The sequence below is a fragment of the Dermacentor silvarum genome, chromosome 5, assembly GCF_013339745.2.
Source record: "Dermacentor silvarum isolate Dsil-2018 chromosome 5, BIME_Dsil_1.4, whole genome shotgun sequence".
NCBI classification, from domain to species: domain Eukaryota; kingdom Metazoa; phylum Arthropoda; class Arachnida; order Ixodida; family Ixodidae; genus Dermacentor; species Dermacentor silvarum.
Window position 1 is genome coordinate 185,273,989 of NC_051158.1, and position 27,712 is coordinate 185,301,700.

A 27,712-nucleotide genomic window follows, 5' to 3' on the forward strand; every position below is an offset into this window, starting at 1 on the left:
CGGCGGCGCGCGGCGACGATTTCGTCTCCATTGACGTCATACCCAACCTCACGGCGACGACGACGCCGACGGCAGAAATCTGCTTTGGAGTGTCCATATAATTGCTATCGCAATAATAAAGCTTCAGAAAGTATCGAGAGGGCTGCGCGGTAGCATTGCATAGAGGAGATAAAATGGCCTGTATAGTTCGTGGTTTCATCTTTCACCGTGTTGTATGCGTAAGTCATGAAGGGCAGCACGTCGTCCCAGTTATGATTGGAGGAAACATACATGGCAAGCATGTTGGTCAGTGTTCGATTCGTCCTATCAACAAGGCCATTGGTCTGTGGATGATACGGCGTGGAGTGACGGAACTCAGAAGTGCATAGACGAAGTAGCTCCTCAACGGCGTCCGCAGTGAACTGTCGACCGCGGTCACTGACAACACGCGGCGGACCATGACGACGGACTACGGAACGCAGCAGGAAGAGTGCCACACAGGCAGTGGTGCAAGAGGGTATGGCTGCAGTTTCTGCGTACCGTGTGAGATAGTCCACGCAAACGATTATCGAACGGTTCTTATTGTTAGATAACGGGAATGGACCCATAAGGTCAATGCCTTTCTCCAAATGTGTACTGGGTGGTGTCAATGACTGCAGGGGACCTGGTACAGTTGTGGTTGGTCGCTTGTGACGTTGACACGTTTCACAATTAGCGACATTGTTTTTGGTTGTCTGGTACATGTTGGGCCAGTAAAATCGCTCTTGCGTGCGGTGTAGCGTTCGCATGAAACCGAAATGACCTGATGTCGCATCATCATGCATGACGCGTAAGACTCTAGAGAACAACTAGAAGAAAACGTGCTCGATTCCCGGAGTAATTGTTCTTATAGAGCAACTCATCACGAATGGTGAAGCGACCGCTGCTTTGAGAAGTACGAGCGGCGGCAAACAGCGGATCCAGGTTGAGATCATTGCGTTGCTCTCTCTGAAAGTCTGCCACGTCGGGGAACGTACGAGTAATGGCAGCGAGGCAGTCATCAAAATTCTCATCTTCGCAGTCGGAAGTCGCAAGGGGAATGCGAGAAAGGCAGTCTGCGTCGGCATGACGACGTCCGCTCTTGTATGACACCACGAAGTCATATTCCTGAAGGCGCAGCGCCCAGCGCGCGAGTCGACCCGAGGGATCACGCAAGCCAACCAGCCAGCATAAACAGTGATGATCGGTGACTATCTTAAATGGTCTTCCGTAAAGATAACATTGAAATTTCTGCACGGCGAAAACAGCTGCCAGGAATTCCTGCTCCGTAACCGTATAATTGCGCTCCGACTTGCTCAGACAACGGCTGGCATATGCGACGACATTTTCGGCGTTGTTGTGACGTTGTACAAGTACCGCTCCTATTCCGATTCCACTAGCATCGGTGTGAACTTCTGATGGGTCGAAGTGACGCAAGAAGGGTGCTGACGTTAGTATAAACTTCTGTTGCGAGAATGATGCGTGTCACAGCTGTCCCCGATTCGTCGTCGGCGCGAAGTCGATCAACGGGGTAGACAAGCTGGTTGGTCGTTCCGTATGCAAGCGAGCACAGTGAAAAGAGTCAGAGTCGGGAGTAAACAAAAGAAGATATTTATCGGCTAATAAATACACACAAGTTATTAAAATACAATAATAAAAAAAAGACACAAGACAGACTAACACACCTGAGCTTAATAGATCACAATGATGAAGACAATAAATACGAACAATTAATAGTAGATATCAAAATGAAACAGTGCGAGGATCAAATAAACAAGAACACACTTAACAGTATTTCACTAAAGCAATGTTCAAAAGAATTGAAAGTTCAAAAGAAAACAAATGGTGTCATACGCATGGCCGGGCAGCAGCAGCAAGTCCATAAACCGTGGAAGTCGGTGCACAAAGCTTTCCCGAAGAATGCTGGCGGTCCGATCTTGTCGAGGTGGATGCGAATTGCTGAGCTGGGTTTCCCGGGAGTCTAGATTGGACGTCTTCCCTCAAGCAGGTTGAGCTAACTTGAGGCGAACTACCGTGAACTTCGTTGCAGACGCTGGTTTGACGTCTCGTACGTCAACAAGTTCCTCGGAGTTCCGACGTGGCCAGGCGGCCCAGGCGATACTGGACGGCACTAGCCCCCCCCCCCCCCCCCCCCCCCCCAACGGCTTCTCAGCAGCGCATAGGTTCAGCTTCTAGACTAATCAGCAGGGCCCAAAACATGCGCCTAAATAGCCTCTCCTTTCCCTAGTTCCCTAGGTAGGGAAACTGCCGCTACGTAGCATTCTCCGAATTCAGCTCTCTTAGCTCCCAACAATCTTGGCTGCACTCCCACTATGGACGAAGAACCGCAGATTAGCCTCTCTCCCAATGTCAAGGGCCAAGGTTGAGCCCGGTACTACCACGTGGCCGTACGCGCACACTTCGGGGTCCGTAATCGGCGTGACGCGTCTGGAATGGAGATGGCAGCCCGAGCGGCCACGACGCTTTTGACGCCCGTAATTCGGCGTGTCGATGTCGAATGCATTGTACGCTGCACAGTCAGGAGCCCACGTTTTTGCCACTCGTAATTCGGCGTGTCGATGTCGAATGCATTATACGCTGCACAGTCAGGAGCCCACGTGTTTGACGCTCGTAATTCGGCGTGTCGATGTCGAATGCATTATACGCTGCGCAGTCAGGAGCCCACGTGTTTGACGCTCGTAATTCGGTGTGTCGTTAATCAGCGTCCAAACCATTCGAAAATATGCCGCTCCGTGACAATGCGTCACACTCTGGTGTCCATGTGAAGGCTCCATCCTGTCGCAGAATACATGTCAACGGGTGAACAATATCGTCAAATCGGGTACAAAACGACGAAAATAGGAACATAGACCAATGAAGGAGTGAATGAGGAGTGCTGTCTGTGGTGGTTTGAAGGACTTCAATCTTACGAGGATCGGGTTTGACGCCATCCTTGTCGACTAGATGTCCCAGAACCAATGTTTGACGCTCGCCAAACCGACACTTTTTTGAGTTTAATAAAACTAGTTCAGCTTTCTCGATGCAACTCAGAACAAGGCTCAGGTGGGTCAGAGCCGCACGTTCTTCCAACGGGCGGCCGAAGATTACAACACTATCAAAGCAACACATGCAAATCTCCCAATTTAGGCCAGGTAATATCGTATCCATGAATCTTTCAAAGGTGGTGGGAGCATTACAGAGGCCAAAATGCATAACATTAAATTAGAATAAGCGACCTGGGGTAACGAATGCGGTCTTTTCCTTGTGTTTAGGTTCCATAGGTATTTGCAAATATCCCGATCGTAGATCAAGCGTCGAAAAATGAGCAGCGTCTAAGCAATCGCTGACGTCGTCGATTCGCAGTAGTGGGTAGACATCCTTCTTCATCACAGCGTTTAGGCGTCTGTAATCTACGCAGAATTTCCAGGGGCCATCTTTTTCCCTGACGAGGAATACTGGAGCTGCCCATGGGCCGGACTACTCTTGAACGACACCTTTGTTCATCATTTCCTTAACTTGTTCTGCGATAACATTGCGCTCGTAGGATGATACGCGGTAGGGCTTCTGGCGAGGCGGGTGTGCTAAGCCGGTATCTATTTTGTGGCGAGGTCGTGATGATGGTAAATCAAGTGGCGCATCTCGGTAAGTAAAATCGAATGCAGCAACATGTCGGGACAGGACTTGTACCAGTGCTTGACGCTGAGATGTACAGAGAGCCTTGCTAATCATACTGAGAATCAGGTCTTCAGAAGGGCGGTAGTCGCAAGGAGAGTAAGCAGAAGCGGGCTCTTCTGTGAGTACTGCTATTTAGCTGCATGAAGCTTCATCGAAATGAGCAATTTGCATGCCTCGAGGCAGGACAACTGGCGTGGCGGAACAATTCAGCACCCACTCCTCTCGTCATGCACACGACAGAGCAAGGCACGAGTTCAGTTGAATTTTTAGCACAGTTGATGCTGAGGGGCCTAATCACGAGGTCAAAGCAAGCAGAGTCAACAGTAGTCGCACAAACACGAACGGGCATTATGCACCATAAGGGAGCAAGCACTTTATCAAGCACACTGCGTGTGTCCCTTTCTTCTCCACACGAGCTTTGCTCAGAAAGCGCGGGTAAAAGCACCTCGTTCACATGTATAACGTTCACATGGTAACGGCTCCGTGCCATGAAAACATAACTTTGTGGACTAGGTGGTTCTTCAAAGCGAGGCTCATGACAGACACATTCGCACCAGTACCACCTAAAGCAATGGTCGGCAATCCGTTAACTAGCACATTCACTTTCTTTTTGATCATCACAGCAGGCAGAGGTATTTAATCCAGAGACCGTCTGGCGACATCACCTCCATCGGCCGCGGATGCTAGTTTCCCGGCGGGGCGAAGATCCACGGCGCCGAGGGGACGGAAAACAACGAGGACGGTTAATTGGTGGTGTCAGGCTGCGGTCAGACGCTGGCGAATTGCTGGGTCTGATCTCGCGCGAGGAACGGTCCGTGGGAAGTGAACTGGTCCATTAGTCATGCAATGTACGGGTTCCAGGTGGCGAGAACATCGGTGGTGTCCTTCGTGACTGACGGCGTTGGCGACAGTAATGAGCTGTGAGTCCCGTGGAACCGCAGCTCTAGCACACGGGAGGGTCATGGTTCACTGTATACTCCTCAAAACCAATGCTTGCTCTCTGTGGGCTGTAAGCGAGTTCGTTCTCTTTGGGGTAACTCGCCTCCAGTGTTCGCTGGGATAGGTTGTATCGGTCGTAATGTAGTAGGGTCGGCATTGCTCTGGTCGCGTCCCGGCATCATAAGTCACGGGTCCTTGACGATAATAACGTGGATCTGCCCATCGTGATCGAGCGTCAGAGGGAGCGCCGCTTTCGTAGACAAGTGGTGGCTGTTGCGGCGGGAGTCCATAATCCGCTGGATACTCGGAGAAGGATGAGACGGTTGTTTCAACAGCTGGTGACGAGCATGGGTGATAAGTATTGCGGTGAGTCACTTGTGAGTGCAGGCAGAGCTCTTCTCGAACTATTTGACGGATGGTTGAAGCAAGATCGAGCGACTGGTCGTTATCTATGCTTGCAACGGTCGTAACGTTGGCTAACCTGCCAAACTTCGGCGTAACGCGCCTCGTCTTAAGCTGCTCGAACGTGCGGCAGTGCCGGATGACGTCGGCGACAGAGGCCAGGTTGTCTTTAGCGATCAGAAAGCTATAAACGTCCTCGGCGATTCCTTTTAGGATGTTCCCGACTTTGTCTCCCTCGGACATGCCAGAGTCCACCATCCTGCAGAGTTTTAGCACTTCCTCAATGTAGGTCATGCATGTTTCGCCCGGCACTTGCGCGCGTTGTGAAAGCGTCTGTTCTGCCCTTTTCTTTTTCGTCACGGAGTCATCGAAGCGCTCTTTGATTCGCGAAACAAATCTTTCCCATGTTGTGAATCTCTCCTCGTTGTTATCAAACCACACCAACGCGGTATCCGCAAGAAAGAACACGACGTTGGAAAGCTGAGAAGTGCTATTCCACTTGTTCTAGGCGCTCACCCGTTTGTAACGGATGAGCCATTCCTCGACGTCTTCGTCCGGCTATCCGGCGAAGGGACGTGTATCTCGTAGTTGGTGGACAGAACTGGCAGGTGCTGGGACAGGCCGTTGCTCTTCCTCGTCGCGGGACATCTCCAACTCCGCTGGGTTCGGTGGAAGTCCAGCAAGGCGGCGGCTTCGACAAAGAATTTGATGTATAACCTCCATCTTCGGGTGTCGATTACCCAGCACATTCCACCAAAGCTGTTACGGAGAGTTGTGCAGAAATGGCTTTATTTACAGGAGATGGATGATGACCGCGCAATCAAGCCTACAAGCACTTCGCTTCCCTCTTTTTCCCAACTGCTTCTTGTATGTTCGTTATAGTATGAACATTCATGAACAAGCTTCCAAGAATTCTTTCAATGGTAGTGAACAGATGCTTCCCGGCAACGAGTTCCAGGCTTCAATCGTTGACGAAAAAAAAGCTATATTTGGAGAGGTCGGTGCGATCGGAAAAGGTTGAAATGTTAAGGGCAACTTCGGCCTGATCGGCCTAGGTCGAAGAGCTTCAGGTAAAAGGCGCGAAAACGACGACACAGACAAAGCGTGTCTTGGAAAGGTGCTATCACAGCGCGTCAGTGACTACTCATCCAGATACTGCAATTCCACAGTTGCTGCCATCACGCAAAACTCATCAGCTTTTAAGTGCCCCCTGTCGCAGAAAATCCGGCGTCGGTCATCCCCAACCACGCAGGCCCTCCGAATATATTTAGGTATGCCACACCATTCTATCTATAATGTTGCTCATACCCTGTCTTGCATTCTTGGCAAAGCTATTCCTCGGAATTTTGAGAATGACAATCCACAAACAAATGTCATGAAACAAAACACCCCACAGCGCATGCCTTTTATGTGAAATCCTCTGACTGAAGTATTAAAAGTACGAAACAAAAACGGAAACCTGAAAATTATGCAATTTTTTTTGGCGCGGCTGTGCAATATCTTCGGGATGGCCCCACGCAAGATGCCGCGTTTCTACCAGAAAGCTCATCTTCGAGCATAGCGTTCGCCGCCAGTGTTTCCCGGTAACCATTACGGTTGCTTACGGCGGGAAGTTGTCGGGAAGCATGAGAAGCAGTCGGGGATATTTTAATTGGCGCTGAGCCGTGCTCCCTCAAGGGCTGCAGAAGATAGCGCCAACCTTTCCCTTTCCCTCAAGAACCACTTATCATCTTTTAATGCTATCGCGTTCCACTCTTAAAAGCGAAGCTTATGCGTCCTCCCAATTTTTATTGATAACTTTGTTAAGATATGAGCACGAGATATGAGCACGAGATATGAGCACGAGATATGAGCACGAGATATGAGCACGAGATATGAGCACGAGATATGAGCACGAGGTATGAGCACGAGGTATGGGCACGAGGTATGGGCACGAGGTGTGGGCACGAGGTGTGGGCACGAGGTGTGGGCACGAGGTGTGGGCACGAGGTGTGGGCACGAGGTGTGGGCACGAGGTGTGGGCACGAGGTGTGGGCACGAGGTGTGGGCACGAGGTGTGGGCACGAGGTGTGGGCACGAGGTGTGGGCACGAGGTGTGGGCACGAGGTGTGGGCACGAGGTGTGGGCACGAGGTGTGGGCACGAGGTGTGGGCACGAGGTGTGGGCACGAGGTGTGGGCACGAGGTGTGGGCACGAGGTGTGGGCACGAGGTGTGGGCACGAGATATGGGCACGAGGTGTGGGCACGAGATATGGGCACGAGGTGTGGGCACGAGATATGGGCACGAGATATGGGCACGAGATATGGGCACGAGATATGGGCACGAGATATGGGCACGAGATATGAGCGACAGAATGTTGTGGCAATATAATCCGCATTTACCAGATGTCATATAGGAAGGCGTGGCATCTACATATATCTAGATATTTATATACGGTAATGTTCTCTAATGAACAACGCCGCCGGCACCAACACCTGATCTTCATTGACAGGGCGACCCCTTCAATCCATCGCATTAAATTTCCGTTAAACGCACGCGGCAGGCTCTAAGATCGTTGCTCTTAAAGTAAACGGAAGTGCGAAAAAATTGGAGGAAGCTAGTAGGAGTAATGATAGTAGCTTTATCAGCTGTATTTATTTATTTATTTATTTACAGTACCTACAGCGCCCTTGTGGGGCATTAGTGTAGTGTATAAACTTGGACATGCAGCAGCACCGGCTGCACGCAGAACTGTTGTCGACGCCGTCGGCGTTTTGCCCGCGTTCGCACAAAATGCGTGCGGCGTTGGTGAGTGTTGCCTCTGATATAAATAGGCACTTGGTGCCGCAGCTAAACGTCGCCTCCCTTCCCTCCCCCTCCTCCCCCCCACGGCCTTTCGTGCGTCAGAAGAAGGCGAGTTTGCTCTACATATATGGTGATTGTAAAGGAGGAAAAAGACGCCTACTTCTGCAGCCATTAAGGGAGCACGGCACAGAACGTGCGTTTGTTCTCCGCCGTGCGTTCTCTCCCCGTGAAAGCGCGCGTCCCTCGCGCCCTTTCCCTCGCACATAGTGTTCGGCGGCGCGCGGCGACGATTTCATCTCCATTGACGTCATACGGAACCTCACGGCGACGGCGACGCCGACGGCAGAAATCTGCTTTGGAGTGTCCATATAATTGCTATCGCAATAAAACGTTGCGAGGCGAGAAGGTGGGTAAGATTTCCAACGCTGCTGGACGAGTGTCCCGTTCTGATCTCGTCGAAAACCTCCGAGTCACCCCCAGAGGCACCGGCAAGAGTCACCAACGCCACGCGCGTTCGGTGCGAACGCGGGCAAAACGCCGACTGCGTCGACAACAGTTCTGCGCGTTGCTGGTGATGCTGCATGTCCAAGTTTATACAGCTGATAAAACTACTATCCTTACTCCGTATGGTTCTACTAATTTGCTATCGCAATTGATGCTTCGCCTGTCGGGCGAGACTGCGACATTTTTCGAAACGTGAACGTTTTGTCATTGAGGACCATACCGAGAGTAACGTGCCCGAGAGATAAGCGAAGCATTTCTGAAATGCCATCTTAGTGGTTCTTGGGTTAGCGTACTCTCCATATTTCTACACAGCTGTCAACTAAGGCACCTAACGAATGTGTATCTGTCTGCTAACAATAGAAAATTGAGATGTATTTGTGATTACCTTTTTTTCTCTTGCGCCAATCCTTGTCCCTTTATACTGACGGCCAGGTGCATTAAACACTACTTGTTAGTCAGCGCTTTGTATGTCATCTTTAATTTTCACTGAAGCGCTGTTCGCTTACCCTCTAAGAATGCACCAACCAGCCCAGTCCAGCGCACTCTGAAGGTGTGTGTGATTTTCTTTTCAGGAGTGAGGTGTAGCATTTTATGTGAAGTTTTTCGGGTAACTTGTAGCGGAATTTTAAGTGAAGCTGTTCTAGCTCACCGTAAAAAATTACTCCATCTCCCGCTAAAGGGAACCATGTGTGGATGCGAAGCAGCGGGGAGATGGTTAGCTTGAGCGGGAGATAGTTTCGCGGCAGCGGCCCGAGCGCTCATCGCGGCGCTGCACAGGATCGAGAATGAGGCACTCGCGCTCGGTCATTTTCACACCGCGGAACTACCGTGGCGCCCCCAGCGGAGTATGCAGGTGTCACACCACCTGTCGTGCGCGCCGCTCCGGATTCCTAGAGGAGAGAAAGGGGGGGGGGGCGTAGAAGAGAGAGGGGGAGGGGACGCGCGTGCGCTGTGGGGGTGTGGCACGCGGGCGCCGCTCCGTAGAGGATTTCCAGAGGAGAGAAAGGGGGAACGTAGGAGAGGAGAGAGGGGGAGGGGACGCGCATGCGCCGTGGGGGTGTGGGACGCCGCGGGAGGGACGCACAAAGCCGCCCCCATAAGATGCTTCGCATCTAAAAGTGCCACCTGCCGCAAAACCTCGCCGAGCTATGAGGTCACTGCGTTGCCTAGCAACCACCTCGCAGAGTGGCGTGTGCCTCGGGTGCGACTGTTCTCACAACAAATCCGTGCAGAGGCGGGGCCTCGCCTCGATGACGCATCACATTTTCCTTTTTTCCCCTCTCTGTTTGGCGGCGCGGTCGGTGTGTGGCATCTCAGTTCGGATCAGCTCCTTCCACGTGAGCGAGAACTTGCGCGCGTATCATTCTCGCGGCCTGCGTTGTTTTGTTTCGCTTGTGAAAGCGCGGAATGCAACGATGAGCGAGCCTCCTGACCGACAGAAGGTGATCGAAAAGTACCTTCAAGGGTTACATTATCATGAAGATGGCTACTCCCATGGCTACCTGAAGTGAGACGATGAGCTTAAGCTTTTTGAGAGGTCCTTGGCTGCCGTCAACGAGAGGTATGCTGTGCAGACATCAAGAGACCTGAACAAGCCGTCTAAATGTAAGGATGTATCGACTGCTTGTTAGTGTTTCGCTCTACGCGTAGAATTGTCATTCAAAACGCAGTAGTAATTTTAACCAGGGACCCAACCCGGCAGAATGACTTGTTTTCAGTTGCGGTTAGTGCGCAACACTAGACAATTGATTTATCTTGATTCGCCTTTTTGAACATCGGGTTATCATTGTTCTGGTTACCGGTTCAGCGTTCTCGTGGCACCGATTTGTTTCGGGTTTGAGTGGAGTATTGTTCTGGTTACCGCGACATGACCCGATCCTCAGAAATTTTGATAAACGTAAAAATAACTGAACTGTTATTTTTCGGTTTCAGTCATGATTAGAACCGCGCATGCAAGCTAATTGTGACTTAAAACTGCGAGTCTCCTGACTCACCTTCTGTCGGTCAGGAGGCTCGCTGAGTCGCTCATCGTTACATTCCGCGCTTTCACAAGCGAAACAAAACAACGCACGCCGCGAATATGATGCGCGCGCCAAGTTCTCGCTCACGTGGAATGAGCTGATCTAAAACTTTAAGCTGATCCGAACTGAGGCGCCGCACACCGACCGCGCCACCAAACAGAGAGGGGAAAAAATGATGAAACGTCATCGAGGCGAGGCCCCGCCCCTGCAAGGATTTGTTGTGAAAACAGTCGCACCCGTGTGCCTCGCCTCCTCTCCGTGCCGTGCGCATGTTGCCTTGACATGGGACGTTAAGGAGAGGGACGGAGCGCATGCGCGCGGCGCGCACAATGCCCTGGAGAGGGAAAGAGAAAATGAGAGCGAGATAGAGAGCGAAATAAATTAATTGTAGCACCACCAACGAGGCAACGCGCAGAGCTGCTGCCGACGCCGCCCGCGTTTCCCTGTTTCCCGCGGTTCACGCCGAGGAAACGCGGGCGGCGTCAGCAGCAGCTCGGCAGGTTTCGACCAACCACATCCCGGCAAGTGTGGAGGCGAAGCTTGGCCGTGACGTCACCGGGGAGAAAAGCACGGAGCCGCCGCGACGGCGGCACAACTCTGGTTGACTCTGTGGCGAGTACATGTAACCTTGACAAGGGACGACCAAAGAAGATCCGGACACCCGAAGATGAAGCCGCTCATCTTGAAGCGCGCCGCGTGGCCAAGCGAGAATCTGCGCGTCGGCGTCGAGTCGATTCGGAATACCGTGCCTAGCAGCACTTAGCATTTCATAGCAAAACTTAGCCAAGAGTTAAAGAAAAGCTAGGCCGATAACCAGCTCCACTGTTTACTCCAGCTAGAGTGTACTAGAATGGGGGAGTGGGTCCAACGGACGTCTTAGCAAGCGGCGAGAGTGAAGCAAAAAACGCGGAAAATGTGGCGGCGCTGCCGTCGCCTTTTTCTGAATTTCCGGCCAATAAACGTTGGCTCCTGCTGTTTCAACCACGACCTACTGGAACTACAGACCTGCACAGATGTCCGGCTTCTATGCGAGCAGCTTGCGCCCACTTTCGTTCAACCGGTGACCATAGGTGGCGCTTTTATAACCTGTTCGTCTGCTACTCGGCGGGTGGCTGGGCGGCGTTCGAATGTGTTCGCCTGCTCTTCTGTAGCGGGCTGCTAGCATATGTGACAATTTCTTACGAAGACAACAGCTAGTATGCAAAATTGTTTAAGTGTACTCATTGTAGTGCTATGTAATAATGCGTAAAATAGTATACGAATTCTTTCTAGGTTTGCTATTATGCGGAAATTTCGCGCCGCTCCACACAAAAAAAAAAAAAAAAAAAAAAACTCGCTGATGAAGTGATTGTTTACGTGTTTGTTCGGCCCGTCAAATATGCATCGCAAAGCTTTTATGAAACTGTGAAAACTGATGCTAGAGTCCTTGCTTTGTTCTGATTTACATGATGGCGCACAGCAATACACCACAATGTGATCGTTTACGTTATACCATCTGTAATTAAATCAAGCAAGCTGCATGTAGCTAAAGCTGAAGTTACATGCCTTCTGCAGCGTCTGCAGATTCACGCAGTTTGTGTGTGGTCTGCGTATACATATCGTCTGCGTGATTCGTTTAAATGTCCTTGTTCATATAAATATATCAAGTTCTTTATTATTGTATTTCTTTATTACTCCATTGTACTATATTTTATCCTATGAATCTTCTGGTAATCAAATTTTTTTCCTCTACTGCGAAGGCAACGGGAGGAAATGTTATCCGTCTGCCGGCTGTACTCGTTGTTTTCCTTTCTTGCACCGCTCTTCCTACTGTACCTCGTGATTGAAATGAGAGGCAATCATTCGCAAATTTTGTTTTCTTTTTTATTTTCGTGAATTTATTCATTTACAAACAATGTAAACGATCTGGGGCTGCCGAAATAGCGGCACGAGCGCTGGAACAGATCGCAGAAGCAGACGACAGCGAACAGGTTATAACTAGCGCCACTCTGCTCGTACGTTCTATCCCAAAGCGGCAAAAGGGGTGAACTAGACCAGGCGTGCTGGAGCAGGGAGATCTGTGCAGGTCTGTAGTTCAGTAGGTCGTGGTTTCAACAGCGCTTATAGGCTGAGGCGAGCTCGCGGGGTGAGTAGCTGTCGTCTGCTTGACGCACCGTCGTTGTTGCGTCGTTTGCGTTCTTTCCGCCGCTCTTTTCCATTTTATTTACAATAGATCGGTGGGGAATATTCTCAGTGTTGCCGCCACCGAGCATCCGCCTGTTAAAGCTCCATCCAGCTGCGGTAGGGTCTCCGACGCGACACTAGTCCGGCCGGCGAGCGGGGCCGCTCATTCGGAAGAAAGTGACGGTGGCGCCACCTGTATTTTCCATAAAAAAATGCCTCAGCGCAGAGCCCTCGTTGGACCCACTCCCCCAATCTAGTACACTCTACTCCAACCTTGCACCACTTGTGCAAGCTGCCCACTTTTTTACTTGGTCGGTGAATGAAACTATGTGATATTGGAGCGCATTCCAGAGAACGATTGTGCCAGGGAAAATGTCGCAGTTTCACCCGAAAGGCGAAGCATCAATTGCGATAGTAAATTAGTAGAGCCATCGGAGTAAGGATAGTAGTTTTATCAGCTGTATAAACTTGCACATGCAGCAGCAGCACCAGCAACGCGCAGAACGGTTGTCGACGCCGTCGGCGTTTTGCCCACGTTCGCACCGAACGCACGCGGCGTTAGTGACTGTTGCCGGTGTCTCTAGGGGCAGCTCTGAGGTTTTCGACGAGATCAGAATGGGACACTCGTCGAGCAGCGTTGGAAATCTTACCCACCTTCTCGCCTCGCAACGTTTTTATATAAATACGCGTTTGGTGCCGCAGCTAAACGTCGCCTCCCCTCCCTCCCTCCCTCCCGTCCCCCCACAGGCTTTCGCCCGACGGAAGAAGCCGAGCTTCCTCTCTATATAGGGTGATTGTAAAGGAGGAAAGAGATGCTTAATTCTTCAGCCCTTCAGGGAGCACGACGCAGAACGCGCGTTTGCTCGCCGACGTGCGTTCGCTCCCCGTGAAAGCGCGCGTCCCTCGCGCATTTTCACTCGCGCATACAGCGTCCGGGGCGCTGCGACGATTTCATCGCCGTTGACGTCACACAGAACCTCACGGCGACGGCGGCGACGACGCCGACGGCAGAAAACCGCTTTGTAGTGTCCACATAATTGCTATCGCAATAAAATGAAGTGTCCGTGGATGATGCGCGACCGTTAACACGGAGTGATTTTACACAGAAGTGAATCAAAAGTAGTAGAGAGCTCGGTGTCCGCAATCTTAATCACTGGTTCACTGCATGAAATAAGAGCAGAAGCAACTGTCAGGAAGTCCCAGCCTAATATAACCTGGTGAGCGAACGACAAAAGCACAGCAAGCTGTATACGATGGCGAATGCCGTCGATGAGAACAGTACACTGTCTAGCAGAGTAAACTGGAATGTCATTGGCCACACGTAGGAGCGGACCAACGTACGGCGTTTGGACCTTTCGTAGACGACAGCCTAGTTCCTATGGATAGCAGAAATAGCGACTCCAGTGTCTACAAGCGCGTTCTCACAAACCATGAGCAAACTTTCAGGGTGAGCAGGAGAAATCGGGACATAAGCAGTTTCGCCCCCTGAAAGTGCAGTCTCTAGCCCGAGTTGTCCAGAGAATGGGGGCAGGGGCAATGAAGTGCAGCGGCAGGGGGAACGACACCGGGGCGAGCGGCGAGAAGCTCGAGACATGCCTTCGGAAAGCGGTGCTGATAGAGGGCAACATGACAAGGATGTGTAGGGTCAATCAACCAAAAGGAAACATTATTGTATGATTGGGGAAAAGTTACTAAAGATAAATTTGGGCCGATGTACTAATGGCTCGTGACCGGTCCAATACAGAAATGATTAGCAATCCTGTACGAACTGTTACACGTAAGAAATACAGATAATTGCTACACGTAAGTACTAATTAGTAGTCAGCTATTTTTTCTACATTTCTACTCTGCCAACAACCGCGCTCGTCGCTCGCTCGCACCGTCTCTTATCTCCACACGGCTCTGACCTTTATGCGCTGTGCATTCGCCGCTCAGTTTCCGTTGAAGCGATAGACCGCACGTACCTTCGCCCGCTGCGGCGTATATGCGCTTGCTGCTAGCGTTTTGACAGTCGTTGTCTGCAGTCATTCAGTGTGATCTATTCATGTTTGTTTGTGCGCGCTCACACCACAGTTAGTAATGGTCGGGCCACATTTTCCAACGCGCGCTACACATGCAATGCTGCCCGGATCGGCAGTGCAGCGCTACAGGTGTGTCCCTTCGCACGCGCTGCCCACGGGCAGCGCTTCTCATCAACACCACCGTTTCACACGCGCCTTCTCGTGGTCATCGAGTCTCTCTTCATGTCGGTCTACTTACGCCGCAGCACACCTGCTTACTTAATCAGCTCATGTTTACTACAATTCATATTGCTACCAAAGCCGCTCACCTTACTTCGTATGACATTGCTGTGTTGCTATCGCATTCATTGCTTCACCCTTAGGGCGAAACTGTGACATTTTTTTTATCTTGCTTACTAGGCACAAGAACTTGTAGTTCCGTGGAATAATAAACGACAGCATACGGATATATATATATATATATATATATATATATATATATATATATATATATATATATATATAGAATAAACTATATGCAAAAGAGCACATGAGCGTAGGTAGTAGCTCCTCCGCTCTGCAGTGGGTGGTCCCCTCAGTCCAGGAGTCCAGCAGCCTCAGCCGCCCTTCTCGCTCGGTTGACCAGGTTGAGCTGGTCCGTTGAGTCGGAGCTGGGCAGCGCTGTCTCCCGTTGCCGTGTGATGGGGTGTATTTTGGGTGTGAGCTGTGGAGTGCTTGCGCAAGCCCATACCATGTGGTATACAGCGTTGCACATTGATCGCAGTGTGGACATTCATAGGAACACTGCGCAGCGTGCATGGCGTGGTAGACTCAAATGGGGATATGTTGTATTTTTTTTTGCCATAATACGGCTTCCTCTCGCGTCAGAGCATTGTGAGGCGGCGATAGTGTTGTAGGATGTGCTTGTAAGTTAATGGTATCGGCTCGGGATGCAACTGCTCGGCGAGGCCCTCTCGCGGCTCCTGGTGTGCTCGCGGCGTGTGCCTGCTGATGCCCCCTCATGCCCCAGAGTCTACATGATTTGTATATATGGTGGGAGCTGGTGCACTGCACTCAGAATACGATGTGCGGCCCTGGAAAAAGTTCTGCATGCCGTCTTAGAGTCCGTCAGAATTGCGGTCTCGTCGTGATGGCTAACGCTATGGCTAGTTCCTCTGCCTCTGCATCGCTGGCTCTGGAAACCGACGACGCATTTATTTCGGTCCTGTGATTGTCAACTACGCTGGTGACGAATGTGGCGCTTCTTGCGGTGCTGGACACGTCTACATATAAGACATTAGGGTGGTTCTTTCTCGCGAGCGCCTGCGCTTGGGCTTGTCGCCGCCCTATGTGGAAGTTTGGGTGCATGTTCCAGGGAATCGGTGAGACGTGCATAGTTTCTTGTATTCGCGTTCGGATTTTCGTCAGTGCGCTGGTCTTCCGTACGGAATATCCAAGACGTTCCAAGACTCAGCGTCCCGCTATTGTGCGCAATAGCATTTCCTTCTAGCTTACCAGGTGGGTCTGTATGATTTCCCTTGCGTTGTTGTACATCCCTGTCTCCTCGAGGCGAAAAGTAGCCGTTCCCGGTGGGAGTCCGAGCACTTGCTTATACGACTTGCGTATCAGCCGGTCCAGTACGTCCACTTCCGCGTTACTGAAATTTGAATATGGCGCCGAGTACGCAATGCGGCTCACAATCAGAGCCTGCACTAGTCGGATCAGGTCCTGTTCCTTGAGTCCCCTGTTACTGCTGGTAATTCCTTGCTTAATGCGCAAGATCTGCGTGGTCGTGTGTTGCAGCTTTTGCGTGGCGTATCCTCCGCCGCCGTCTTTTTGTAAGTATAAGCCTAGAATACGAAGTCTGTCCACCTTAGTGAATTCTCTAGGACCTATTCACAGGTTGATGGTTGTTGCCTACGCTGTTGATCGTCTTCGTCAGCGCTTCTCGATTATGAGGAGCCCTGACTTCTCCGTCGCGCATTGCAGTCTGTAAGTCTGCATGTCTTCGCGTATCTTGCAATGACGTCTACTGCCTCCTGTAATTCCCCTTGTTGTTCTCCTATGTACCCCCCGACCGTCCATATCGTGATGTCATCTGCATACAAGGCATGTCTTATCCCCGGTATTTTCTCGACACCAGCGCTAAACGGTCTACATGGGAGCAAAGAGTCATGGGAATCCTCCCTTCATAGCCAGGAAGAACAAGCCCTAAAACAAGCCATCTGTGAAGCCAACTGATTCCGGCCGACGACTAGGGGGGGGGGGGGAGGTAGACGGTGAAAGGGGGAGCTGCGTCTCACCTCGATCACCCATACTCTCTGACGGCTGCAAACAAAGTGCTTTCTCTCGCTCTCTCGAGTTGGGCTGGGAGTTTCAGCGTTGAAAAATGTCGGTGACAGCACTGCTCCTTGTGGCGTTCTTCTGTTAGGTGTGTCTGCTCGCTGCGACCTCGCATTTCCCAGCCCTATTGTGGCTGTACGGTTTGTGGGAAAAGCCGTCGCGTAGTAAGTTCGTCGGTCGCAATTCGTGTCACTGAGATTGGGTAGTATGGCTTCGTGCCAAACGTGGCCAAGTGCCCCCTTTAGGGGGCACTTTGCTTTGTGCGATAATTGCTTTTGGGCAGCACGGCGTTACGGCATTCAGTACTTCCTCTTTGAGCTGCAGAAGCACGTCTTGCGTTGACAAGTTGGGCCGAAAACCAAACATCGTGTTCGGCATCAGCTGACGTTCTTCGAGGTGCGTCTGTAGCCTGTCTAAGACCACGCGTTCCACCAGTTTACCGAGGCAAGGCGGGAGCGAAATGGGTCTCAGGTTCCCCAGACAGGGCGTTTCTCCCGGCTTTGCGTGATCTCTGCATGCTTGAATTCTGGGGGTAAGGTCCCTCGGCTCCAGTGTACATTGAAGAGTTCCAGTATTGCCTGCACGGTTGTATCGTCCAGGTTACGTTGAATCAACTTGTTGATGGTTCCGTCCTTGCCTGGGGTGGTGTTTCGAGTGAGTTTTGTAATCACTCGTGTTAGCTCGGAGCGCATTATGTCCCGGTCGAGCTCGCTGTTTTATTGCGATAGCAATTATATGGACACTCAAAAGCAGATTTCTGCCGTCGCCGTCGCCGTGAGGTTCCGTATGACGTCAATGGAGATGAAATCGTCGCCGCGCGCCGAACGCTGTATGTGCGAGTGAAAGGGCGCGAGGGGCGCGCGCTTTCACCGGGAGTGAACGCACGGCGGAGAACAAACGCGCGTTCTGCGCCGTGCTCCCTTAAGGGCTGCAGAAGTAGGCGTCTCTTTCCTCCTTTACAATCACCATATATGTAGAGCAAACGCGCCTTCTTCCGACGCGCGAGAGGCCGTGGGGGAGAGAGAGAGGGAGGGAGGGAGGGGGGGGGGGGGGAGGGGGGAAGGGAGGCGACGTTTAGCTGCGGCACCAAGTGCCTATTTATATCAGAGGCTCCGGCAACAGTCACCAACGCCGCACACATTTTGAGCGAACGCGGGCAAAACGCCGACGGCGTCGACAACCGTTCTGCGTGTTGCCGGTGCTGCTGCATGTCCAAATTTATACAGCTGATAAAGCTAATATGATTACTCCGTATAGCTCTCTACAAATTTGCTATCGCAATTGATGCTTCGCCTTTCAGGTGAAACTGCGACAACTTTTTTCAGTCCGGCGTAGTCAGCCGCGGGCCCGAGTATCGGCTGGCCAATGTATCTACTTTGTAGGGCACACAATAGCAGCTGATCGTCTGTGCCTCCGAAGTTGTGCAGTACTCGGCTCATCGTGCGCTTGCTTTCTCTCTTGCTCTGGGTAGGATCTTGTAGATGTCTGAGTATCGTGCACGTCTTCGCAGCACACGTAGTCTCTCACAAGAAAGTGGTACTGGGATGGTGCACCGGCAAAAAAAAGTAATGGTGCGCCGAGCCCACTTTTGTAAACGGAGTAACGGTGTTTGATAATTTGCGTATGTTTGGCCCCATGATTCTCAATGAATAGCTAAGGTTGCAGTGAAATAAACTAAAATACAAAGACCTTATCAAAGTAAATTGAAAAGCTTAAGGGCAGCTTTTATAAACGGCGTGTATCTGGTCTTTGCAATGAAGGTTGCTATCAAAAATAATTCCCAGATATTTAATGCTGTGAACACGTTGTCTGTCGGTTGTTTAGTGATATATTAATGAACCGCAATTAAAGTATCTCATTCGTGAATGGAAAATGTGTTTAGTCATGTCGGCATTTATTAACAGTTGATTGTCACGAAACCACTTTGACACAGCTAGTAGTCCGTTGGACACAGTGTGTGGTAAGAATACAAATGTACTCCCTGTAAATGATATCGGAGTATATTCTGCATACATTGAACCATTTGAGGGCTGCAATACGGGAGGGAAACCATTAACATATAAAGAGAACAAAGAATACACGGACCGTAGCGGCACACCACATCTTGATGCAGATAGAAACCCATCGATTTGCCATAGGGATTTAAGATAACTAGAAATGTCGTGAGAGCCACTAACAATACCGTAGCACCTGAGTTTTTCTAACAGTGCTGATGGACAAATGGCATAAAATGCCTTTATATCAATGACAATAAATCCTATGCTGGTGAAGGGCAGAGTTGACGGTTTGGGATTGAGCAAGGGCAGCAGTAGATGCGGATCGTGCTTGGATGATGCTTTTCAGGCGAAATCGCGTTATTTTTGTTAAGCAAGTCCCTTTTCGAAATGGATAATGCTTAATACGGATACCTGCGATGTTGTGGTTAGTCTTTCTCAAATGGAGCTCACCCGTGCCTTGCCGACGGCAGTAGCGCGAAATATTGCCGCGAGGGCCATGGCGCGAAGAGCAATGCGGTGCCATCCGCAGGTCCAGAGGCAGCGAAGCAATGTCTGCATGAAGTGCCATATGGTTCGGCGTTCGTCATCGACGCCAGTTTGTATTTCGCACAGACTAGAGGGCGAACGGACCTCGTGTGGCCAGAAACGTGTCGCTCAAGTTCTCTGATTGTAATACGTATCAGCGTTTGCCACTCGGCATCACCAGTGAGGCGTGTTGTAACGAGAGACACGTGGAAGGCGAAGGGAATAGAGCGTGTCCAGGCGCTGGCATGTTACGATAATGTCAGTGGCTGTGTTTGGCTTCTGAACGGCAAGCACGTTGAAGGCGATCAAGTTGATGCCTTTTGGCGAACGCGGTCGGCCTCCGTCATGTCACTTTGTGCTCGGTGGCAGAGCACCGGCTCTTGGATGTGCGTCGGTCGCCAGCTTCTGTTTCGCTACTTCTGAAAGGCCAGCTGATGCGTTAAATATCTGGCGCGATGGCTGAGTGAATGCTGACCAGTGAAGTTGCGTTAATGTTTGCGGTAAGGAAGAAAGCGACGTTTCGTAGTTTTTGCGTGTATACTTCAAGCGCTTGCGGTTTCTCCTTCTTCCTTATAATTTGTATTTGCGCAGTAGCCTGTTTGGCAGATCTAGCATTCGACCAGCCCTTTTAGTCTTTGAAAGCGTTTGCCTCGTATTTATTCCCAAATTTCCGTATTTATTCTTGTGTTCATTACCTCGTATTTTATTCCCAAAGTTCGTTCTCGTTCGAGTGGTGCCAATGGAGAATTTTTCCGCTCGACTTAGTGGCGCAGAAGCTGAAAACATGGAGCGCTGGTGATTCCAAAATGCATGTACGAGTCTAACACCTATTCCTCCAACATAGCATTAAGGAAATCGCACCGACCAAAGTTTACTTTCACGCCCGCATATCTACTGGCACCGTTGCTACGTGCGCTGGTTTCTACCAGTATCACTTTTCTTTTGCCTTGTAATCAGTGTGCTATGTTTACTAATTTTTTGACCAATCGTTTAGTTTAGTATCGGTGAGGAGCGTTTTGCATTCATCTTAATCAGCAGTGCACAAGGAAGTGTTTCGACCATGCTTCTGGAGCCCTCTTCACAAGTTGGCAAGATTCCATGAGCGCATTCATGCGAACTGCATCAAGCCCGGACGTTATTCTGGTTAACCTCCGTGCCTTTCCTCCTTACTCCCCCCGGAAAAGCTTTCGCGGAACGAAGTCGGACGACGTCGCTTGGGTGCCGCATCGTGCTTGAGAGCGAGCGACGCCATATTCGATCGAGAAATACAATCAAATTCTTGGCCATAATATATCGCGAACACCTAAACAGCTGCGCTCAAAATTAGCCTTGGGGAGTATCGTAGCCGTCGGCGAACTTTCTTTTAGATCTCACTCGTTTGACCTGGTCGTTGTCTATGTTATGTTGACTAGTAATGCTTCACTTCTGTGGCACCATATTGCCATCGATTCATGTTCCTTATAGTGCGAAAGGACACGCTACCAATAGGAAGCAAGCACATACGCTAAGTCAGACCTGCCAACTCTCCGGAATTTATCGTATAGCTTACGAATTTGGGCTCGCACTATGATTTTACCAATGTTGCGTTAAGTTTTACGAATTCTGTTCTCGGATAATTTTTAAAGGTGTTGAAGGTTATCGCGATGCAAGATTGTAAGAAATGCATACAGAACAGAGAATGCGATAATAGCTGTGCCATATACCTGCCGCGGTAGCTCAGTCAGCTAAGGCGTTGCGCTGCTGAGCTCGAGATCGCGGGATCGAATCCCGGCCGCGGCGGCCGCATTTCGATGGAGGCGAAATGCAAGAACGCCCGTGTGCTTGCGTTGTAGTGCACGTTAAAGAACCCCATGTGTTCAAAATTCATCTGGAGTCCTCCACTACGGCGTGCCTCATGATCAGAACTGGTTTTGGCACGTAAGACCCCAGAAAGAAGATAGCTGTGCCATAATCTTGTTGCAGGGCAAGATGCCATATGCCAGAGGAGTGCTTGCTACGAACACGTTCATTAAGACAAGCTTCTAAAGCAGCATCAATCAGCAAGAGCAAAGCTGCTGAAAACGTCACTGCGATCTAAAAACAATGTGTCATTCACTAGCTGCTGTTCCAACTTTGCTGCACGCTACACTTGTGTGCTGCATATTAAATGATCGTTCACTGCGTATGTACTCACAAAAGGCAATGTGCTCAGGGCGAACGTTTTTAAATTTGCTATTTCTCATAACCCCCCCCCCCCCCCCCATTTCATATGTTGTGTAGCTGGATATTTGTGATTATTTTCGCAGGTATGGCTATATGCTAACCACTGAAAGTTTCTTCGCATACGAAAGCCTATGCATAACTTAAAACAAGCTGGCCTGCTGCGAGCGTGCGTCGCATTGGTCTGCGTGATCTGCATGGCTAAAGCATTTCGTCTCGTGCACTAGGACAGCATGCATTATCGATATAGAGGGTTGGCTTACACGCACACTGTCGTGTATGATAAAATGGGCTTTTGCATTTTGCCCCGCGCGACATGCGGAACTTGCACGATGACGCGCTGCGGCCGCACTCTCGGGGCGGAGTCTGGGCGCTCCATCGAATGTGCTCCGCGACTCGATCATTAAGGGGACACTAAGTTATTCGCGCTTTATTAGACTCTCACCGTGGCAGCCAGTAAAGACGCACAACTACCGACGGGTGGCGAGGCCGCCTTAGGTTTTAACGGTATCTGCTCGCACACTGTAAATTTCCTGATGCTAAAGGTGGACTACCTTGGCTAAACGCGGACTAAGTGGAGCCTAAACCGAACTGGACAAGTTTCGAAAACATTTACCGAGCTATAACGACCCTAATGCGAATTATTTTGAAATATTTGATGTACCACAAGACGTACTGCATGGTGCTAAGGTTTCGGGGCCAAGTTCAAAAGCCGGCAGATCCCACGCCCTGTGGGAATCGATGTTATGCGAAGCAGTGTGAGGGGAGCCTACCAAGTTAACGAAACGACCATGAAAGCACCAATACGTAGATGGATGTTTCATGACCTACACGACACGCATATATGTCATGGCATTCATGTCATGAGTCATCAGGAGTCCCTTTAGCTACACCTAAGAGACCTTCTACCGGTGCTAACATATGGGGCAGAAACTTGGAGGTTAACAAAGAAGCTCGAGAGCAAGTTAAGGACCGCACAAAGAGCGATGGAACGAAAAACCTTAGGACTAACGTTAAGAGACAGAAAGAGAGCGGTGTGGATCAGAGAATAAACGGGGATAGCCGATATTCTAGTTGACATTAAGCGGAAGAAATGGAGCTGGGCAGGCCATGTAATGCGTGGGATGGATAACCGGTGGACCATTAGGGTTACAGAATGGATACCAAGAGAAAGGAAGCGCAGTCGAGGTCGGCAGAAAACCAGATGGGATGATGAAGTCAGGAAATTTGCAGGCGCAAGTTGGAATACGCTAGCGCAAGAGAGGGGTAATTGGAGATCGCAGGGAGAGGCCTTCGTCCTGCAGTGGACATAAAATATAGGCTGATGATGATGATGATGAAGAGACCTTAAGGCGAAAGCCATAGTCATGTGCATGACTATGGCTTCGACCATCAACCTTTGCCTTTTCCTCTACTTAGTACCATATCGGAAACCATTCCGTTGGTTTTTGAGTGTAAATGTTTTTTCGCTGAGTCATTGTCATTTTGCTGAGTCATGGTCATGACTATGACTTCTACCACCATCCTTTAGTGTTTCCTTCACTTAGTACCCACGTCAGAGCCCATTTCAGTGGCTTTTGAGTGTTAATCCTTTTTGCTTGGTCATTGTGATGACCTACATGACACGCATGTCATGACAGATCATTGATGTTCGTTATATACTCTTGTCATAGTATGCCAAATTTGGTACATACCAAGTTAACGAAACGACCGTGAGAGCACAAAGACGTAGGCGGCTAGGTAGATACCTTTTTCTCTCTCTCTGTCAAAGTAGCAAATGTTCGCCAAGAAATGCTTCGCATTTAATAAATGGAACTTAGACCTCACTTAATAATCCACCTTTTGGCGCAACATTAACTAAAATAGTTTTAAATGAATGCTTTATTAGTCTAACCACAGCCAGTGTTTCTATTCATATTGTTCTTCTATGGCCTGTTTTCCCGATGTTGCCACAACTCACGAATACATTGTAGACTACATCCGTCTTGCACGAGGTCAACTGGCTGGATTGTCGTACTCTGCGATAGCAGTGCGAACGCAGGAACTAATCGCACGCGGTTGTGTTCAAGTGTGTGCGTGGACCGTTTGGGTTCGAAGGTGGTATAGATAGCCTATGCTTTGGTTCTGTACGGCACTGTTGCTGCAGCGTTGAGTGTTCGCAGTAATTGTTTTGCTTAATTGGTATCGTAACGTCTATCAACGCTAGATCAGGCGACCCTCGTTTTCGTGACACCTCGCGCAAGCCATTTCGTTTCGCCACATAACACGTTCCTCGACAGCTGTATGGTGTTGACGACTGTGCGCAGAGACGCAGCTTGCATCACCACCATGTGGCTCTTGCTGGCGACACTTGGGGCGGCGTGCTTGGCGGCCCAGGCGCAGGACGGCGGCCTGGCCGGTAAGTACGGCTTCCGTCGGCTTCCCCCGCCGCAGCCTCTGCCCCCGCAGAAGGACTTGGCCTACCTAGGCGAGCTGCCTTCTTCACCTCAGGGTGGAAACTCGTACACAGGCCCTCAGGGAGGTGTCCCGCCGCTGGGCGACTGCGTGTGCGTGCCCTACTACCAGTGCAAAGACGGCAAGGTGTCCGAGGACGGCGGCGGACTGCTGGATGCACGCCGCAAGCTGCCGCCCAAGGAGGAGATCCCGCTGGATGGGCTCGGCGACCAGAACCAACAGTGCCCGGGCGTGGACCAGGTGTGCTGCGCCGAGCCGTCGGCCGTCACGGAAACGCCGTACGTGGCCTCGTGCGGCATCCGTAACGACAACGGCATCAACAGCCGCATCCTCACCAAGGACGGCAAGGGCGAGGCGGAGTTCGGAGAGTGGCCGTGGCAGGTATGGCTTCTTACGCCGTGGTGACAGGTGCACCACACCCGCGATATCGAGTGCATTCCTCACACGCGTTATCTGCTTTTCTGTACTTGGGTGCGCATTGCGCCACCTCATAACTGCGGTGGTTTGTCGACACTGTTGCCGCAGAAGGTTTGCGACAGAAACATTTAAAGGCTTTTCCTACCACGGCGGTGGCATTCTGATCGAGTGCGCAAATTTTTTTGGGGCAGCGTGTAAACAAACAGCGCGAAAGCATTGCTATGGGCCGTCTTCGCGCGCAGTTTGTTCCTATGGCGACTACTCCACAGAGACGAGGTATAGTCGCAATTGTAGCAGTAGTTATGTCTGCTGTTTTTTAATTTGCGACGTTTAGTGCCGCGAATAGAACAAACTAATGACGCGTGTTTGTGTCAATTTATTACTTTGCTCAAAGCTACCGGAGTGATAATGCAAGAGCGACCGCCCCAACAGTCAGCAGCGTCAGCAAATTGACGTGGAGCCCAATACTTGACGCGTTTTCCAAACCATGCCTACACACACGACTCACCACTCATTTCCAAATTCTGCACCTCGGAGGAGCTTTAGGAGGAGCCGAAGCCCCTCTGCTAAATATCCAAAGTCCTCGCGGGAACAAAATATCCCTTGCATTTCAGTGTCTTGCATGCGGTTCAGTCCAACAACTATCTTACATTCTGCTTCAAATTCAGGACACTTCAGTATGTAATTGTCGATGATACCAATAGCTTGACAATGCACACAATAATGATGATGATCCAAGTCTTGTCTTGCTTCTTGCGCAACTACATGCACTTGCAGAAAGATGGCATTTTTCAGAGGGGGGGGGGGCACAAGATATGAGCACATATTACATATACATATTATATGTATATATTATATGTATATATATATAATGTAACGACGTGGGATCGACGCGGAGCAGCACCAACAAACACACCTTGTCAGTCGTCAACAAAACCAACAACGTCTTCTTCGTCTCCACGCTTAACCCGCGCTACTTCAACCTCGTCCCCACTGGCACATACCTGCGGCCATATAGTTGTTCCATTGGCTCCACCCGTAGAAAAAAAAAATCACCTTCCGGATGACAGATGCTTGGCAAACTGCGATAAAAAAAAACCGCGCAGTCTGGTCAGTCTTTATAGTACGGCTTCATACGAAGCACGTGAACGAGCACGGGTAAATGCCGTCGGCGCTTTGAACAGTGAGAGCTGTCCGGAACGACTTCGTGGGTGACGTCACTGATGGGTCGAAGAACTATCTAGGGCCCGAAGTATCTGCGCAGGAGCTTTTCAGAGAGTCCACGCCGACGAATAGGTGTCCAGACCCACACTTTGTCGCCGATGTTGTATGTTACGGGTCTGTGCCGAAGATTGTAGCATCTGGTGTCAGAGTCCTGCTGTTCGTGGATTCGCCAATGCGCAAGCAGCCTAGCTGCTTCTGCTCGCTGTGTGATCTCTTCAGCACCCGTCTCGTTGTCAACAAATTCATGAGGGAGCATTGCATCTAAAGTTGTCGTAACCTCACGGCCGTACACGAGGCTGAAGGGTGTCTTGCGAGTGGTCTCTTGACGAGCCGTATTGTACGCGAAGGTGACATAGGGTAAAACCTCGTCCCAGTTCTTGTGCTCTACATCGACGTACATGCTTATCATGTCAGCCAGTGTCCTGCTGAGTCGTTCCGCCAGCCCGTTTGTTTCAGGGTGATAGGCCGAGGTCTTCCGGTGGCATACCACTTAAACGTAGAACGATGCCCAAAAATTTGGCCATGAACGCAGTACCTCTGTCCGTGATGACTACTGTGGGAGCGCCATGTCTTAAAACGATGGATTCAAGAAAAAATTGCGCCGCTACATCTGCTGTTCCCCGTCGCAGAGCACCTGTATCGGCATATCCCGTGAGATAATCCGTGGCGACGATTATCCACCTATTGCCAGTAGTAGACGTTGGGAAGGGGCCCAGAAAATCCATGCCTTCTTGTGCAAATATACAAATATGTACAGAGGGGTCCACTGTTAAAGGAAACACCGGAGCACGTGGCGTCTGCTCGGCGCCACCACCAGCTGGTGGCTACATTAAGTTTCGCGCAACCGCAGTGAGTTTCGCGGAGGCGCAGTGAGCGTTGCTCTGTTATCGTCTGCGACCGTTTGCTGCCGCGCATCGGATAATAGAGAAGCAAGGCGATCACGCCTTTTTAATGTTGGCCGCTGAGTGCCACACACTGATAGCCAGCCATTGCAAAGCTGAAGGAAAGTTAGACGACGCAAAATATTAAGAAGCAGGTATTTTATCCGTTTCGGCTTACAAGACAAACACGATGATTTTTTTATGGATGTCTCTTTGTGGCACAGCTATATTAGAGAATACTTCTCCGTGTGTCGTGCCCATCTCATATGCACTACTGCATATTCGAGTCGCTGCAGTGCGTAGGCTGCACAAAGAATCCACAAGCGCCTTTAACGAGCATATTAATTTATAAATAGCTATCACACAAGTTATCGTTGAATCATGGGAATCGACGTGCACAGTAAACATTTTTTGAGGCGGGCAAATATTTATGAAACGATAAGGCAAACAAAAGACGGCACGGTCATTGCTTCTGATGTTAAGGGCATTTATCTCATTATACATCAGTCCAGTCACTTTCCTTCCAGCTGGAAGGCAAATTGCTGCGTTCAAACACGAATTGCGCGAGCTGCTTGCTTCGCGACGATCCGAAGCACGGCAGCTGACCGTAGCAGACGACGAAAGAGCACCGCCCACAGCGCTCACTGCGCGACACTCGTTGCGGCCGCCGACCAGCGGTGGCGCCGAGCAGACGCCACGCGCTCCGGTGTTCCCTTTAACAGTGGACCCCTCTGTACAGTCTGTTTCACACTTAGGGGAAATCTCGGAGCGCATTGCATCGCGATGCGGCGAGCGCTGGAGTCGGGTGCCGGAAGTAGCTCGCGCAGACGGTCGAGGCGCATTATTTTGAACCGCGTCGAATGCTACGGCGGCGCGCGCTGGCCGCATCGTCGGGAAGCGTGCGACTATCAAGGGCAGTTCATCGTGACTGCGGGCACTGAGCCGATAATCTTAAACTAAACGTTGTGCGACGCCAACCTCTGAGCCTTCATTGGCAAAAATGGGGTTCTACACATTTCTTTTGACAGCACGCTTCGTTTGTTCTTTCGGAAGGCCGAGGTACTGAGTGCGTGCACGTATATTTCTTCACTGCGTGCGCTACCGTAATACGCAGCGACAAGGAGACACAAACATGTGCGCACAACGTTTAGTGAACATTATCGGCTCAGTGCCCGCAGTAACGATG

At 50.5% G+C, this 27,712-nt stretch overlaps 1 protein-coding gene across 5 annotated transcripts in view; it reads left to right on the forward strand.

Moving 5' to 3' along the window:
- Positions 1-27,712, forward strand: part of LOC119453950 (phenoloxidase-activating factor 2) — a 208,381-nt gene that overhangs the window by 103,805 nt on the left and 76,864 nt on the right. For all 5 annotated transcript variants that reach the window (XM_049666931.1, XM_049666933.1, XM_037715984.2 and 2 more), the window contains exons 2-3: positions 23,857-23,948; positions 24,060-24,385. In XM_049666931.1, the coding sequence (XP_049522888.1) occupies positions 23,879-23,948; positions 24,060-24,385 (396 nt within the window). In that variant the 5' untranslated portion in view covers positions 23,857-23,878. The remainder of the gene's footprint in view (positions 1-23,856; positions 23,949-24,059; positions 24,386-27,712) is intronic.